The following is a 19,469-nucleotide window of genomic DNA, read 5'->3' on the forward strand; positions in this document are numbered from 1 at the left end:
GTGGAAGTTGATCCAATTTGAGTGACACAAGAGACTGTGGAAATTCTGAAACTAATAATCTGATCAGATGCTACTCGATCTGCTAGATTCCTCTAGCAGATGCAAGCTAGTCCACTTTCAACTGAGCACTCTTAATAATTTTCCAAAGGGGCAGGCCTCCTTGGCTTAAAGGCTTTCTCAGTGATGTGCTAAGTAAAATCTGCATGAGACAATTAGGAAAACTTGAATCTTTTTTATCTCAGGCACCAAATTGGAGTTGAACTTTAGCAGGCTACACACTTATTCTTACATTGGAAGCAGGAAATTCTAACAGATTACATTAAATCAGAAAAACTTCACAATCCAACTACCTATACTGAGAGACAACAGTGAGAAATACAGGATATGTTTATTAAGATGATTATTACAATGAAACACCCAGTAAACATCACTTACTTAATATCTTTATTTTCTTTCAACTGTGGTTCTACTACTGTTGGAGCTTGTGACCTACTGTTCAATGCCTGAGATTTACACTCTGATGGTATGTTTTCGGGTCATTGAGTGATCTGGTTCCATGAGGCTTCGAGCGAAGCATGCGACCTCGAGGCCAAGAAGCGAAGAGACAGAGTGTGAACCCATAATCGACTCCATTTCTTGCCGTTTAAAGCATCGAGGAAGATTGAAAACATCAAGGAGTGAATGGAAGGCGAATGGGTGCTCAGCGCTTATCTACCAGCCTCTTGCTTGCAGCTGCAAGAGGAAGGTGTCTGCATGTGATGGTCTCCCTCTTCCTCTCGGTTGCTGCTCCCAAGGAAGGTTTCTGCATTCCGATGATCTCTCTTTCCCTCGCTGCTTTCAGAGGATGGTGCTGGAGCAAGGTAAATCGATGAGGTTTGTGGTTTGGACTCTGTAGTTCACGTTATGATGTGTTTCTGGTTTCTGGTTGCTTTTTTTTTGTTGCTATTTTGGGTGGTTTTGTATCAGGGTGGCCTGCAGATAATGAACACTGAACTGAACTGAATATGCCTTGACTCCCACTTCGATTTTGTGTTTTATATTCTGTGCTTTTTTTTAAATTGCTGTTTGTGCATTTTTTTTGCACGTGGGGAGGGAGGATTGATGTTTTGCTTTGAACGCATCCATGGTTTTTCATGGCTGTCTGTGGGCAAGGCGAATCTCAAGGTTGTATAAGGTACACATACTTCGAAAGTAAATGCACTTTGAATCTTTGATAAACATTTCAATGTCAATACTTTTATCATATATCACAATACTTACTGGCCAGTTAAACATTCTTTTAGTGCAGCATTTTCTTTTCGACATTTTACAACCATTAAAAACCCATTTTTCTGGCAGCATTGGGTAAAATCTGTAATGAGACAGTGTAAATTAAAAGTACATGATTCTCATAAATACCAAAACAAAGCCAATTAAGTATTTTGACTGTGCTTCATAATGAATGTGGTAGAATTTCTTAAAATCATCACAAACACATACACAAAACACATGGAAAATGTCTTCATCTAAAGTAAACCAGGAGGCAATTAAGCACTTACAATATTTAATAAATTTAAAGAATTTACTTTAACTGTTTGAAAAAATAATTAAATTTGCTTAATAAAACTTGCTGTCTTAAAGATTTAGATTAAAAGATTAAAACCAGTTCAGAGTAAATTTTATTATCAGAGTACGTATATGTCACCACATACAGCCCTGAGATTCATTTTCCTGCGAGCATACTCAGCAAATCTATAGAATAGTAACTAAAACAATAAAAGATCAACCAGAGTACAGAAGACAACAAACTGTGCAAATACAAATAAAAATAACTAGCAATAAATAATGAGAACATGAAATAATGAGAAAAAGAATCCTTAAAGTGAGATCATTGGTTGTGGGAACATCTCAATGAATGGGCAAGTGAGTATAGCTATCCTCTTTTGTTCAGGAGCCTGATGGTTGTGCAGTAGTAACTGTTCTTGAACCTGATGGTGAGAGGGTGAGAGTCCTGAGGCTCTTATACCTTCTACCTGATGGCAGCAGTGAGAAAAGAGCATGGCCTGGGTGTTCAGGATCTCTAATGATGGGTGCTACTTTCCTACATCAGCATTTCATGTAGATGTGCTCAATGGTTGCGAGGGCTTTATTTGTCACAGATACATCCAAAACATCGAAACACACAGTGAAATGTGCCATATCAAATCAGCAAGAATTGTTCTGGGGAAAGCCCAAAAGTGTAGCCATGCTTCCAGTACCAACATAGCATGCCCACAAATCACTAACCCAAACCCATACATCTGTGGAATGTGGAGGAAACCAGAGCACCTGAAGGAAACCCATGCAGTTATGGGAAGAACATACAAACTCCTTACAGAGAGCAGCGGGAATTGATCCCCAATGTTTTAAAAACTGAGGCTGTAAAGCATTGCATTAACTGCTACGCTACTGGGCTTACATCTAGAACTGCTATATTCTTTAGCCAACATAGACAGATATTGTCTTATCAAATAACAAATGTCATGAGATTAGAAAATCCAGTCATACAGGCGCACAACCCAACGTACCACAGCAATACACTATTAACTGCTTGTAACACAGGCTAAATGCATTTCACTGCAGTGCAACTGGAACATATCCAGAGCACTCAGCTTGTACCCACATTGTCATGTGCTCACACACAGGAGGAAAAAGATGAGGAGAAAAAAATAGTTAAAATCTGAGAAATAATATAATTATTAATCATATTATGGAATATAAGGCAGCACCCACCTGATATAATAGAACATATAGAAAATCCAATACAATGCAAAAGTATTAAACACACACACACACACACACACACACACACACACACACACACACACACACACACACACACACACACACACACACACACACACACACACACACACACACACACACACACACACACACACCTCTGCAAAGTCTTAGGTACCCTGTGTAGTACAGCACTGTGCAGGCTTTCAGCCCATGAAGTTGTGCTGACCTTTCAATCTACTCTAATATCAACTTAACCCTTTCCTCTCGCATAACCCTCATTTTTTCTACCATCCATGTGCCTATCTAAGATTTTCTTAAATGTTCCTAATACATCTGCCTCTACCACCACCCCTGGCAAGGTGTTCCACACACTCACCACCATTCTGTAAAAAACCTACCTCTGGTATTTCCACTATCTATTCCTCCAATCATATTAAAATTATGCCCCCCCCCCACTGTATTAGCCATATCTTGGTCAAATACTAAGTATTATCAAAGCTACTCTACATAAAATAAAGAAAATCACTTTCTGACTGCTGTATTGAAAATTAATGTTAGTACCAGATGTTGCTCCGAACTTCGGTTCTTTTTGACATGGTCACTATGGTTCTTAGCTTGTAGGTAAAAAGTAGGAACTGCTCCATACTACTGGTTTATTATCTAGATAAATCTTTTCCAAGAATTCCCTTTTAATTTTCTAAAGTTTATTATATTTTTTTTGTAAAATAATTGTGAACTGTCTAACTTTTAAAGCTTTGGAAGCTGTGCTGTGAGAAACCACAGTAGCCATTTGAACGCGATCTCAAAATCTGATTGCAAATTCGGAAACTAATAATGTAATCTGAGGCAGTATATGCTCACTCAGCAGGCGAGGCAGTATCTATGGAAAGAGAAATAGATAATGTTTCAGCTCAGGGACTCATCATTTTCTACATGAAACCCCTTTTTTCTGGGCATCTCTGGAGATGTGGCTCATTAGCTCCTTGCTAACAGCCACTGGACTAGGTGTTAAGAAAACCACCTTTCTCAGACTGTACGCCTAGAGTCGAAATGACTTGGGTCCCGCCAAACCCGTGAGGTTGAAATGTCTTGCTGCTGCCCCCCCCAAGCCCTGGTTTGTGTGAATGCAGTGATTTACTGCCCCATGCAATTGCCCATCAGCAAGAAATAACAGATCATACACTGCATACAATTATAAAGAAAGTATATTTATGAATATACTTAACCAGTTATTAAAAAAAGATAAAAGCAAAAAGGGCCCATTATAATTAAACAGTCACATGTGCACAGGTTAGAGGTCAAAAGCCAATGTGTCCAATGTATTCATGGCACTGATGCACTATCAATAACTCTCTGAGACGTGAGGCGAGATATCGGCTTTTATTGACTGGAAGAAAGAACAAGCAGCAATTGACCACCATGCTACATCCTGGAGACTGAGGGCAGGGCTCAGGCCCCAATCGCCTTTATACCGGGGTCCGTGGGAGGAGCCACGGTCAGTGGGAGGAGCCACAGGAGCAGTCAGCGGGGGAGGGGGGGCATGTCCAGACAGGTATATGTAGTTCACCACAGGCACCAACTCATATTTACCGATCCCTGGCAGAACTCCCCCTCTTGGGCTCCATCGGATCGTGCCTTCCACCAGATGGAATCCCATGGCCGGTTCTCTTGAGCTTCTTCTCTCTCCATCTCCCGCTGAAAAAGACCTCGACCCACCTCAATGTCCGTCAGGAAACCTCTTCTCCAGCGTTCTCTACAACCTTCTCCCAGTTCCACCCTCCTGCTTGGATAACACAACATTTCTAAGGATCCCTTATCTTTAACGGTAACCCAAACACTACCAGCAGAAGACACTGCTTCTACAGAAAATGATTACATGAAATACCCTGCAACATTAGCAGTAAAAATCTTTCATAGGATGTTACGTACAGATGATGTTTGACCTTCTGAGCGTGTTCAACATTTTCTTTTTTGTTTCAGATTTCCAGCATGTTTTTTTCACATGATTTAAAAGACTGCAGAAATAGATTTGTCTTGGTAAAATTTTTTCTGTTAACAATCGATCTTATGGTTTCATTTTACAACTGAAAGTTTAACAAAAGAACTAGTACTAAATTTCATGGAGTGACAATGCAACATCCCAATGAAATAGGTTACTGTACTAATTTTATAGTTCTTAAAATAACCAAAACAATCTCGATGCATAGGCTTGCATGCTTTGAAGCTTGGGGAAATCTATTGACACCATTTAAATTATTTTTAAATGCCCTTTTTGTACCACAAAAGGAAGAGCAAAATATCCCTGCATTTTGAAAGGGCAAGTGATTGAAAAGACATATTCCCTTCCTTGACACTTTTTAGCACTGACGATAACTTTGAAATAGAATACAATGGGTTCCTAAAATTGAATTTATGAATTCAAATTTACAATGTCCACAAACTGTCAAAATTTTGCTTCAATTATGCAATGGTAATAGCCATTAACTAACAATTTGAAAATGTTTAACATGTCACAAATTTGACTTAGCACAAGGCAGAAAAAAATTCCGGAGTTTTATCATGTGTAAGAGTGTCACTGGAAATCATGTGATCTCGAGTACAGAGATGACAATTTTTAATGAGTGACATTAATAAACAATGAGTGATTTACCAGCACATTCAAGTGGAATAATAATTCAATATCCTTCAGAAAACTCTGCAAATAAGCTTTCAACTTTTAATAATACAGTGAAAGTAAAATGAAAGCACAGCTTTAAGTACAAATGTTTTAACTTTAAAAATACACAGAATTTAAATGCAAGTGATACACTAACAAGGGTTAAAACACAAATTGTATTCAGCAGCTGATCAGGGCAACACTAAAGTTAGAACTTGACTGCAGATTTGTTACAATTCAACTAGGTCTGTGGCTAATTTATTTACTATTTTTCAAATTTAGAGATGCAGCATGGTAACGAGCCTTCACCACCCGATTCCACCCATGTGACCAATTAATGTGGAAGGAAATCGGAGCACCCAACAGTAACCCATACGGTCACAGGGAGAGTCCATAGACTCCTTACAGACAGAAGTGGAAATGAACTCAGGTCTCTGACGGTACAATAGAGCTGCGCTAACCGCAATGCTACTGTGCTGTAAACAGTGATAAACTTTGAGAACTCCATTCCATTATTGTATGTGGAAAGTACTAAATTAGTTATTTTTATGATATGCACAAATCTTGTCACATATAAACTGATGTGATACTTTACAATTTAGATATTTCGAGGATCAAGGATCAATTTTATTGCCCTATATATTTACATGTATTAGGAATTTGTTGTGATGTGCTGGTGCGACATGCATCAAAAAAAAACATTCAACAATTAGACAAAATAAAAAAAATAAAGATAGAAGTTAAAGTACAGATATGGAATGAAATGAGCATAAATACATAAATACCAGCATGTAGTTACGATGTAAACATCAATATAAAAGGTAGTTTAAAGTGCTTACAGCGCAGAGCACTGACTGAGTTAATAGATGGGGAAGAGGCTATAAAAAGAAATGGTTGATATGATTAACTGCTTGGGGAAAGAAACTCTTAAGATGGCGTGAAGTTTTTGTTTTAATAGCCCTATAGTGCTTTCCAGAAGACAGCTTTTGGAAAAGGCGGTTTGCTGGGTGGGGAGTGTCCTCAATGATTTCTCCTGGACATGTACATGTCCTGCAGTGATGGTAGACTGCAGCCAATGACCTTTTTCTGCTGACCTGACAGTTTGCTGAAGTTTTTGTATATTGTGAGAAGATGCTGAACCAAACCAGACAGTAATGGCTGATTGGCGCAGGATCCTCTTACAACCTATACAAAAACTACTTTTTGGTCATTTTACTGGGAAAATGCATTATCAATTTATAACAGTGACTTTAAAACTTATCATTCACAACTCATAAATTCAGAAATTATGTAACTGAATTATAATTACTTATTTTGGATTGGGTAGAAGAAAATGTGTCCTGTGTTACTTCCTCAGAATTTAAAACTGAACTGATGAATAATTGAAATTACTTTCAGTAAAATAATGGTCTGATTCAACAGGAATAGATGACTTTAAACATCTCTGTCGTCAGTCTTTAGGAAATTTATGTTCTGTATATTTGTTCTGCAATCCCATGAACCCAATGTTGATTAACCAAACTGATTCAATTTCATCGTCAAAAAAGACTACATGACAAAACTTTTTATGACCTATTTAATATCTAACATATGCCAGTGGTAGATCTTAAGCCTTAAATTAGCTATTATCAATGTTTTGTCACTTATTTAACAACCAGGTTTTAATTAGTTTTTTCTCAGTAATCTGATAATTTGTTTGCCAGGAAGATGCAGCAAGACTGCAGACCAATTACCAAGATCGCACACTGCATGCTAATCCAATTTAAATTTCAGCAAATTGCTGTCAAACCTGATTAATAAAGAATTTTAACAAACCCTCTTGCTCCATGTAAATTCCTAATTTACTTTCCTCCTTCCTTTCACAATCTACTACAGTATTCCAACCCACATTCAAATTGAACCTGAACCAGATGACAGACAGCCTATTCACATTGTTTTACACTGAAACTGCCAGATGGAAAAATAAAAAGGAAAATCAGCCAATTTAAAATTAAACAATAAATGCTGGAAATATTTGGCAGGTCAGGCTGCATCTGTGGTAAGGGAAACAGAGTTAGACCATGAGACATAGGAGCAGAATTAAGCCATCAATCATGGCTGATTTATTTTCCCTATCAATCTCAGTCTCCTGCCTTCTCCCTGTAATATTTCATGCTCTTACTAATCAAGGGCGTATCAACCTCCACTTTAAATATACCAATGACTTGTTCTCCACAGCCATCTGTGTATATGAATTTCACTGATTCACCACCCTCTGACTAAAGAACTTAATTATCTCTGTTATGAAGTGATTCTGAGGCTGTGTCCTCTGGTCCTAGACTTCCTATCACAGGGAACATAAAACCATAAGACATAGGAGCAGAATTATGCCATTCGATCCATCAGGTCTGCTCTGCCATTCCATCATGACTGATTTATCATCTCTCAAGTCTTTAAGTCAAGTCACTTTTATTGTCATTTCGACCATAATTGCTGGTACAGTACATAGTAAAAATGAGACCTTTTTTTCAAGACCATGGTATTACATGACACAGTACAAAAACTAGACTGAACTACGTAAAAAAAACAACACAGAATAAAAAACTACACTAGACTACAGACCTACCCAGGACTGTATGAAGTGCACAAAACAGTGCTGCATTACAATAAATAATAACCAAGACAATAGGGCAGTAAGGTGTCAGTCCAGACTCTCAACCCTGTTCTCCTACCTTCTCTCTGTAACCTTTGGTGGTGTGACTAATCAAGAACCTTTCAAGCACTGCTTTATCCTCTCCATCTAAGCCTCATTCAATAGGTTTCAATGAGATCCCTCTTCATTCTTCTGAACTCCAGCGAGTACTATTCACTGACTGCAGTGGCCTCTGATCCTAGACTCTCACTATTGGAAACATCCTCTCCACATCAACTCTATGCAGACCTTTCTCAGCTCAAAGGGACTGTACAAGTGAGTTGAAATTTGATTCAGACTCGAACTACTTTTGAATCAGAATCAGGTTTATTATCACTGACATTCTGTACATCATGAAACTTGCTGTTTTGTGGCAGCAGTACAGTCCAATACACAAATATTATACTATAAATTACAATAAGAAATATATTTAATTGAATTGAATGATCTTTATTGTCATTATACATAGGTACAATGAAACTCTGTTTGGCTTCCTCTCAGGCAATCAAACAAAGCGGTAGATAAAAACAAGACAGTAATAGAAAAACAGTATTAAATAGAAAGTATGTTGCAGCAGCACCAGAATATCACAGTAATGCAGAAAGTGCTGTTAGTGCAAGTATTTGAGTCCTTGTGTGTGCATGTGTGTGCTCACAGTTTCAGTCATTGTTCTGTGGGAGTGGTGTGATGGAGACCACAGCTCTGGGGTAGAAGGTGTTCCTCAGTCTATTTGTTCTGGCTTTTAGTGTCCTGAACCTTTTGCTAGACGGCAGTGGGTCAAATAGGGAGTGGCCGGGGTGTGTGGTGTCTCTGGTTATGCTAAATGCTTTCCTCCTGAGTCTGCTGGAATAGATGGTGTCCAGTCTTGGGAGCTCCATCCTGACAATTCGCTGGGCCGCCTTCACCACGCGATGCAGGTCTTGTTGCTCAGCAGCTGTGCAGCTGGCACACCACACTGCGGCGCTGTTGGTCAGGATGGTTTCAATTGTGCTGCTGTAGAAGTTAAGCAACAGCTTTTGTGGGAGTTTGGCCTGTTTCAGCTTTCTGAAGAAGAACAGTCTTTGTTGTGACTTTTTTACAAGCAATGAGGTGTTGGTGGTCCATGTCAGCTGCTTTGACAACATAACTCCAAGGAACTTTAGGTTTTCCACACTTTACACTACCTCTCCATGTATATGGAGGGAGGTGTGTACTCTGTCCTTTGATCTCCCGAAGACAATGATCGTCTCTTTTGATTTAGAAGTGTTAAGGACCAGGTCGTTGTGCTTACACCACTCCGTCAGATGATCCATCTCGAGCCTGTAGGCTGTTTCATCCTCGTCCGAGATCAGGCCAACCACTGTGGTATCGTCCACAAATTTAATTATGGAGTTGGAGGTGTAGATGGGGGTGCAGTCATGTGTGAAGAGTGTGTAGAGCATAGGGCTGCCTGTTTTTCAGATGAGGGTGGTGAAGGTGTGCTTACCAACTCTGACTTGCTGTGGTCGGTCTGTGAGAAAGTCCATGACCCTTGAGCAGAGGGAGGAAGCAAGGCCAAGAGTGTTCAGTTTGCTGACCAGTTTATGGGGGATGACTGTGTTAAATGCAGAACTGAAGTCCACAAATAACATCCTCACATAAGTGCTCGGTTCCTCTGAGTGAGTCAGAGCAATATGGAGGGCTGTTGTGATTGCATCCTCTGTGGAGTGGTTTGCCCAGTAGGTATGTAAAAATTAAATAAGTAGTGTAAATAGAGATCAAAAATAGTTGAATATTTGGAATTAATAAAGAGAGTAATTAAAAACTGTGGATGATTATAATAAAATCAAAGGGCTGGCAAGCTTTGATTGTGTTTTGTTGAGAGGTTTCACAACCCACAGAAGAGTAAAGTATTCAGTTTGCAGACTACACATTGATGGCTGCAGTTTTTACTCATGGGGTTTACAAATTTTAAAGGGTTAAACATAGCAAGATGAACTAACAAGTTTTCATACATGCCAGTATTTTTGCAATATGTACAACATACAGGAATACTCTAGAGAAAATTCAGTTTAACAAGCCAAGAGTGGGTGCACAAATTTGGAAGAACTGGATAAGTGTCAAACTTGGAACCAAAGAAGGAGGAGTTAGGACTTGCAACAAGCAACAAAAAAAATAATTTATACTGAATTATTAATGCAGGTCACATCTCACAAAGTACTTCGTAAGATATAGGAGCAGAATTAAGCCATTTGGCCCACTGAGTCTGCTCCACCATTTCATCATGCCTGATTCATTTTCCCACTCAGTTCCAATCTCCTGTCTTCTCCCCATATCCTTCCATGTCCTGACTAATCAAGAACCCTTTAAATAAACCCAACGACTTGGCCTCCACAGCCCCTGTGGCATCAAGTTAGAGGCAAGGTACTAGATTAGGTAGAGATTGGGTGACTGACAGAATTCAGAGAATGGAGATAAAGGAGTCCTTATGGCTGCTTGTGACTAGTGGTGTTCCACAGGGGTCAGTGTTATGGCTGCAGATTTTCACCTCATTCTTCAATGATCTGGATGAAGGAACTGATGACATTGGAGCCAAGTTTGCAGACGATACCAAGATAGAAGGAGGGACAGCTAGTGTCATGGAGGTAGGAAGTCTGCCCAATGACTTGGACAGTTTGCAAGATTGAGCAATGAAGTGACTGGTGGAATATAGCATAGGAAATTTTGAGGTTAAGCACTTTGGTAGTAAAAAATAAAGGTGTAAAATGTTTTTTTTTAAATGGGAAGAGAATTCAGAAATTAGATGTGCAAAAGGATTTGAGAGTCCTCACTTAAGATTCCATTAAGGTTAACTTGCAGTTGAGTTATTAGTAAAGAAGGCACATGCAATGTTGGTATTTATTGTGAAAGGTTTAGAGCATAAAAGCAAAGATGCTGAAGCTTGAAAAGGCATTGGTCAGACCTCACTTGGATTACAGTGAGCAATGTTAGGGCTCATACCTAAGGAATAATCTGCTATACTTGGAGAGTCCAGAGCAGATACACGAGGATGACCCCTGGAATGGAAGCCTCGCCTTATAAAGAGCATTTGATATCTCTGGGCCTGTACTTGATGAAGTTCAGAAGGATGGGGAGGGTGGGGTCAATCTCATTGAAACCTACCACATACTGCAAGGCCTGGATAGAGTGGACGTAAAGAGTAGGAGAGTCTACGATCCAAAGACACAGCCTCAGAATAATATCAGTAATATACTGATGCTCATAATTCATTTGTACCTAGTTTAACAACTTGGGTCTTAAAAAAAGTTAATTTTTTAAAAAAGTTAATTAAAGGCAGCATTGTAGTGTAGAAATTAGCATAACACTATTGCAGTGCCTACAACCTGGGATCATTTCCGCTGCTGTCTGAAAGGAGGACTCTCATTCTCCAATGACTCTGTGGGTTTCCTTTGGGTGCTCAGGTTTCCTCCCAGGTTCCAAAGATATACAGTTAGTAAGATGTAAAGTTAGTAAGATGTGGACATGCTATGTTGGTGCCAGGAGCATGGGGGCACTTGCAGCCTGCCCCCAGCACATCCTTGGACTATGTTGGTCACTGATGCAGATGATGTATGTTTCAATGTTTTGATGCACATGTGACAAAGTAAGGTAATCTTTAAATACTGTAAACATTTTTGGATATTGACAAAGCAGTTGTGTTGCTTGAAGGGTCAACAATCATCCCTCTAAAAACTGAGATGAGATGGTGCATGGATACATGACAAGGCTGTGTGTTTAGCCCCCTGCTCTACTCACTTTATACTTATAACTGTAAGGTTAAGCACAGTTCTAATGCCAATGACACCACTGTTTTTGACTAAATCAAAGGTGGTGACGAAATAGCATATAGGAAGGAGAATGAAAATCTGGCTGAGTGGTGCCACAACAACTTCTTACTCAATGTCAGCAAGACCAAGAAGGAGGAAGCTGCAGGTCCATGAGCCAGTCCTTGATGGAGGATCAGAGGTGGAGAGAGTCTGCACATTCAAGTTCCTCAGTGTTATCATATTGGAGGACCTGTCCTGGGTCTGACACACAAGTGCAATTACAAAGAAAGCACAGCAGTGCCTCTACTTCCTTAGGAGTTTACAAAATTCATTATGACATGTAAAACTTCGAATAACTTCTACAGATATGTAGTAGTGAATACAGCCCAGTCCATCATAATGAGCACATTTACACTAGAGCACTGTCACAGGAAAACAGCATCTGTCATCAAGGACCCTCAACACCCAGGTCATGCTTTCTTCTCACTGCTGCCATCAAGAAGGTGGTACAGGAGCCTCAGGACCCACATCACCAGGTTCAAGAATAGTTATTACCCTTCTTGGACTAGAGAGGATAACTTCAATCACCCCATCACTGAACTGTCACTTTGAACTTTGAATTTCTTCAGCTTGAGGCAAGTGAATCTGTCGAATTTATTGCTGTAGGGGCTATGTCATTGAGTGTGTTCATAGCAAATATTGACAGGTTCTGAGAATGGGGTTAAAAATAAAATCAGTCATAATTGAATGGCAGAGCAGTCTCAATGGGCTAAATTGCCTAATCCTGTTCCTATATCTTATGGTCTAATGTTTTTTTGCTGGACATACAGACAAATATTGAAAGATAGTACAGGAAGTGGCCTAGAAACTACTCTGCTACAGTACTTTGCATTTGAGCAGTGTTTTGTTACCTTGATGCTGTTTGTGAAAGTCACATTATGTGTGAGAAATTAAACTGCAGTGTTCAAAGAACAGTTTTGTTGAATGTCCCTATGCAATGCCACAATGAAGTTCAGTTCAGCATGCTCTACCATGGTCAGGTGTTGCAAGTTCTCACACTTCTCAACATACAGTTATTCTTAGAAGGCCATAAAGTACCACAGTTGGGGTATCCAGGGAGGAGTAGAACCTCTGGTGAAGGGGCTTGTTGACTCTATTCTGGGGTAGCTCCCTCACCTTTGGACCCCATCAGACACTCAGCTTTCACCTGTGGCTCCAAGTAGCTGTTCACATGCAACAAAAGCCACATCCCAGTAACCACTCCAACAGTTGGGCTAAAAGGTAAGAGACTAGTGAGGTTTAGAAACAGTGCTTATTAATTATGAACGTGCAGTTGCAAGAAAAAGTTTGTGAATCCTTTGCAATGACCTGGTTTACTGCATTAATCACTCATAAAATATGGTCTGATCTGCATCGAAGTCACAATAATAGACAAATACAATCTGCCTAAACTAATAACACACAAACAATTGTAATTTTCATGTCTTTATTCATTTTTCATGTTTAATCATTCACAGTCCAGGCTGGAAAATGTATGTGAACTCTTGTGTTTAATAACTGGTAGAACCTCCTTGAAAAGCAATAACCTCCACCAAACATTTCCTATAGCTGCTGATTAGACTTACAGAATGGTGAGGAGGAATATTAGACAATTCCTCCATACAAAACTGTTTCAGTTCATCAATATTTCTGGGATTCCTTACATGAACAGCCATCTTCAGGTCATGCTGCAGCATCTCAATTGGGTTAAGAGATCTGGTCTCCAACTTCACCATTACAAAACATGAATTTTCTTCTCTTTAAACCATTCTATCATTGATTTACTCTTCTGTTTCAGATCATTACCTTGTTGCATCATCCAACTTCTATTAAGCTTGAGGTGACAGACCGCTACACTGATAATCTCTGTAAAATGATTTGATACAATTAGAATTTGTTGTTCCCTCAATGATTGCAAGCTATCCAGGCCCTGAGGGAGAAAAACAGCCCCAAACTATGATGCTCCTTCCACCATGCTTCACAGCTGGGATGTGGTTTTGGTGTTGGTGTGCAGTGCCCTTTGTCCTCTAAACATAGAGTCAAAAAGATTCTGCCAAAAAGATTAACTTTTGTCTCCACTGTCCACAGAACATTGTCCCAGAAGCGTTGTGGAATATCCAGGTAGTCTTTTGCAAACTTGAGATGTGCAGCAATGTTTATGTTTCGAGAGCAGTGGTCTTTCCATGAACACCATTCTTCTTCAGTGTTTTTCTTACAGTGGACACATGAACAGACTTTAGCAAGTTCTAGAGATTTCTACAGGTCTTTGCTCTTATCCTTGGGTTCCTTTTCACCTCCTTCAGCATTGCATGTTGTGCTCTTATGATCTTTGCAGGGAGAGTCACAACAGGACTGAATCTCCTTCATTTGTAAAAAGTTTCCCTTACGGTGGACAGATGAATACACGTCTTTAGAAATATTTTTTGTAGCCTTCCCAGCTTCATGCATCTCTACAATTCTTCTTCTAGGGTCCTCTGAAAATTGTTTTGACATGGTGCACATAAACGCGGAATAGCCAGAGGCTTTTTCCCAGGGCTGAAATGGCTAACATGAAAGGTGATAGTTTTAAGGTGTTTGGAAGTAGGTACAAGGGGGATGTCAGAGGGAAGTTTTTCCACACAGAGACTGGTGGAATGCACTGCCAGCGATGGTGGTAGAGGCAGATACAATAGGGTCATTTAAGAGACTCTTAGATAGGTACATGGAGCTTACAAAAATAGAGGGCTATGTGGCAGGGGAAACTCTAGGCAGTTTCTAGAGTTGTGGGCTGAAGGGCCTGTAATGCACTGTAGATTTCTATGTTCTACATGAAAAGATCTTCCTTGAGAAGAGCAGGCTCTGTCAGTAACCTGACTTTGTGTGTCTTTTTTTTATAGGGCAGGGCATTTCTACAACCCATACTTCCAATTTCATCTCACACCTGACTCCAAATAGTTTTTGTGGAAGGCATTACCCCAGATTGTGTTTGTCTATTATTGTGACTTAGACGAAGATCACACCACATTTTATGAGCAACTAATGAAGACAACTAGGTAATTGCAAAGGGTTCACAAACTTTTTCTTGCAAATGTAATTCTATTACTGATGCTATTTGGGGAATTTTGGACTTTGGAAAATGTGAGACTTTAAAGAGGGTGCAGAAGAGGTTCACACAATGATGCCTGGATAGAAGAGTATTAGCTACAAGGAGAGATGGGTACAACTAAGGTTGTTTTCTCTGAAATATCAGAGGCTGATAGAAGACCTAACATAAAGGCATTGAGAATAACATCAGCAAGTTTGCTGATGATACTAAGCTGGGTGGCAGTGTGACATGTGATGGGGATGTTAGGAGAATTCAGGGTGACTTGGATAGGCTGAGTGAGTGGGCAGATACTTGGCAGACGACATTTAATGTGAATAAGTGTGAGGTTATCCACTTTGGGAGTAAGAACAGGAAGGCAGATTATTATCTGAACGGTGTAAAGTTAGGTAAGGGAGAAATACAAAGCGATCTAGGAGTCCTTGTTCATCAGTCACTGAAGGTGAATGAGCAAGTGCAGCAGGCAGTGAAGAAGGCTAATGAAATGTTGGCCTTTATTACAAAGGGAATTGAGTACAAGAGCAAGGAAATTCTCTTGCATTTGTACAGAGCCCTGGTGAGACCACACCTGGAGTATTGTGTACAGTTTTGGTCTCCAGGGTTAAGGAAGGACATCCTGGCTGTAGAGGAAGTGCAGCATAGATTCACGAGGTTAATTCCTGGGATGTCCGGACTGTCTTACGCAGAGAGGTTAGAGAGACTGGGCTTGTACACGCTGGAATTAAGGAGATTGAGAGGGGATCTGATTGCAACTTATAAGATTATTAAGGGATTGGACAAGATAGAGGCAGGAAATATGTTCCAGATGCTGGGAGAGTCCAGTACCAGAGGGCATGGTTTGAGAATAAGGGGTAGGTCATTTAGGACAGAGTTAAGGAAAAACTTCTTCTCCCAGAGAGTTGTGGGGTCTGGAATGCACTGCCTCGGAAGGCAGTGGAGGCCAATTCTCTGGATACTTTCAAGAAGGAGCTAGATAGGTATCTTATGGATAGGGGAATCAAGGGATATGGGGACAAGGCAGGAACCGGGTATCGATAGTAGATGATCAGCCATGATCTCAAAATGGCTGTGCAGACTCGAAGGGCCGAATGGTCTACTTCTGCACCTATTGTCTATTGTGCTGAGTTTCTCCAGCATTGTGTGTGTATGTTGCTCTGGATTTACAGCATCTGTAGAATCTCGTGTTTAACATTTAAATGAATATATTTCAAATGTATGGTGAACAAAATAAGACCATAAGACATCGGAGTAGAATTAAGCAATTCAGCCCAACAAATCTGCACAATCATTCCATCATGGCTGATTTATTATCCCTCACTACCTCATTCTCTTGCCTTCTTAAACCTTTGATGCCTTTACTAATCAGGAACTTATCAGTAAATTCTGCTTTAAGTATATCCAATGACTTTAGATCTTCAGAAGTTTTCTGATGACTCTGCCATAGTTGGATGCATCAGCAAGGAGATGAGGCTGAGTACAGGGCTACGGTGGGAAACTTTGTCACATGGTGCGAGCAGAATCATCTGCAGCTTAATGTGAAAAAGACTAAGGAGCTAGTGGTGGACCTGAGGAGGGCTAAGGCACCGGTGACCCCTGTTTCCATCCAAGGGGTCAGTGTGGACATGGTGGAGGATTACAAATACCTGGGGATACAAATTGACAATAAACTGGACTGGTCAAAGAACACTGAGGCTGTCTACAAGAAGAGTCAGAGCCGCTTCTATTTCCTGAGGAGACTGAGGTCCTTTAACATCTGCTGGACGATGCTGAAGATGTTCTACGAGCCTGTGGTGGCCAGTGCTATCATGTTTGCTGTTGTGTGCTGGGGCAGCAGGCTGAGGGTAGCAGACACCAACAGAATCAACAAACTCATTCACAAGGCCAGTGATGTTGTGGGGGTGGAACTGGACTCTCTGACGGTAGTGTCTGAAAAGAGGATGCTGTCCAAGTTGCATGCCATCTTGGACAATGGCTCCCATCCACTCCATAATGTACTGGTTAGGCACAGGAGTACATTCAGCCAGAGACTCATTCCACCGAGATGTAACACTGAGCGTCATAGGAAGTCATTCCTGCCTGTGGCCATCAAACCTTACAACTCCTCTCTTGGAGTGTCAGACACCCTGAGCCAATAGGCTGGTCCTGGACTTATTTCCACTTGGCATGATTAACTTAATAATTTATGGTTTTATATTGCTATATTTCTACACTATTCTTGGTTGGTGCGGCTGTAACAAAACCCAATTTCCCTCGGGATCAATAAAGTATGTCTGTCTGTCTGTTGGCCTCCACAGCCAACTGTGACAATGTATTTCACAGATTCATCACTCGCAGACTAAAGAAATTCTGCCTTGTCTCTGTTCTAAATGGACATCCCTCTATTCTGAGGCTGTGCCCTCTGTCCTAGACATCCCCACTCTTGCAAACATCTTTCCATATCCACTCTATCTGGGCCTTTCTCATGAACCTTCTCTGAACCCCCTCTAATGCCAGCACATCTTTTTTTAGATGAGGGGCCTAAACTGTTCACAATATTCCAAGTGGGGTCTGACCAATGCCTTATAAAGCCTCAAGCATTTCATTCTTTAAGGTGGAGGGTTATATGGGAGGCAGGGTTTAAGGGTCAGCACAACATTGTAGGCTGAAGGGTCTGTACTATGCTGTATTGTTCTATGTTCAATGTTTTATTCTTGATATAATGACAAATTACAATTGTAATTTAAATTCTACACAAAAAAACAATTTCATAAAGACTGAGTACATAATATTTGGACTTTTTAAATCATATATTTTATAAAACAACATTTCAGTGCAACTTGAAAAATTAAGCCTCCTGTCTCATTGGCCTAAAATCACACCATGTGAAATTGTCCAATAATAGAAATACATTACACTATTTAAATTATGGGGTTAAAACTATCCAAATGTACATTTCTGGTAAAGATGGCACCTGTGTACAACACTCCTTCAGTTGACATCTTTTGGATAGATCATGAAACCATGTATTTCACTCCTTTTATGTCTTATAATTTGTTTTTTGTCTTGAATGCAATTCTGGAACTGTTGGGAGCCTGTGATTTGCAGTTCGGAGATGGTTTGGGTGTTTCAGTGCTCTGCAGTCTCTGAGGGAATTCCAGGAGGCAGAGGCAGCTTGTGGGAACCTTGTGGTGAGAAGGCTGCAAGCTGATGTTTGACTCCATTTCACCGATTAAAGCGACGAGCGAGATTAAAACATCGGCTGCCTGCCTTTTTAATCGCTGAAGGATCACTCTGCTGCCGGAGAGGGGGAGCCTGCCATTTTATCGCTGGTGAGATTGCTCTGCTATGGAGAGGGAGAATGTTGCCCAACTTTTCTGGACTTTGGATGTGGACTTGGACTGTGGGCTTTTTTTCCAGTCTTAATAGTTTTTTTATTGTGTTTTTCACCTGATCTTTCACGTTTCTTTTCGTGTGCAGAGGAGGGGAATTTGGGGTCCATGTGCCTGTTCTGTTTTGTTCATTTTTTATGCAGGGAGGAGGGATTGGGGGGGGGGGGGGTTGATGATCATGTTGCATCCTTTTACTTTTGGCTTTGTGGCTATCTGGAGAAGAAGAATTTCAGAGTTGTATACTTTGATAATAAATGAACCTTTGAAACTTTTACTGGTCCATTATAAAACTTAAATAAATATTTCATCTGCAGCAAAGTGGCCAAGGACACCCTGAGGTTAAGAAAGGTGGATACAAATGCAAGGAATCATTTCTTCTCTTTCCTATATTAAGTTTTATTATTACAGGGAACTGAGCCAAATAAATAGTGTGGTGATTTTTTTTAAAAAATACATAGTGTTATAATTAGAACATACAAGAGACAAGCCATCGCTCCTCTCCTTTGGGCCAGCTACAAATCAGACAAATAAGACAAACCCTAAGATTGCCAAAGTATTTGTTTTTTTTTCAATGATTCATTGACACCCTCAATTAGTAGACCAACACCCTTAGGCAATTGTCAAATGTCTCTTATATCATGAAGACTAGACTCTGGGTGCAGTTTTTAAAAAATCTGCCTCTGCTACCAACTTCACACAGGGAGGTTTTGACACACAGCATAGTTGGGATACATTAGTATGTCTGCTCTGTTACTGAAAATGGAAAGATGTATTTCTCCATCGGTCAGGCAGATTACATTTTTTATTCTGTTGTGCCCTGCTGTTTAAAGCATTCACAATAAATGGTGTTTTATCAGAAAGAAGATGCCCCAAATAGAACATATTTTTCAAAAAGTCATTGTTCTTCTTAGACATGTGATGTTTTATACAAGTATACAACTTTTAAATCCATTTTAACAGTTAATTCAAAAATTGTTTTTCCAAAATATAGTTTATTCTTGAACTTTAATTCTCATTCTGATCAGTAACAGCTTATTGTTGTTGTGAAGCCCTGCATTAATGAACCTGCCTTTAGCAGACCCTTCATATGACAGGAGGCCCCTTTTGCTTGTTCATTGGAGCTGGA

The 19,469-nt window shown here is 40.0% G+C and overlaps 1 protein-coding gene across 1 annotated transcript in view; it reads right to left on the minus strand.

The window, feature by feature from the left end:
• cmc1 (C-x(9)-C motif containing 1) overlaps positions 1–19,469 on the minus strand; it is a 75,564-nt gene that overhangs the window by 14,851 nt on the left and 41,244 nt on the right. Inside the window, exon 3 of the mRNA XM_073024507.1 lies at positions 1,261–1,351. Coding sequence (XP_072880608.1) covers positions 1,261–1,351 — 91 coding nt within the window. The remainder of the gene's footprint in view (positions 1–1,260; positions 1,352–19,469) is intronic.

Source organism: Hemitrygon akajei, chromosome 20, assembly GCF_048418815.1.
Source record: "Hemitrygon akajei chromosome 20, sHemAka1.3, whole genome shotgun sequence".
Classification (NCBI taxonomy): domain Eukaryota; kingdom Metazoa; phylum Chordata; class Chondrichthyes; order Myliobatiformes; family Dasyatidae; genus Hemitrygon; species Hemitrygon akajei.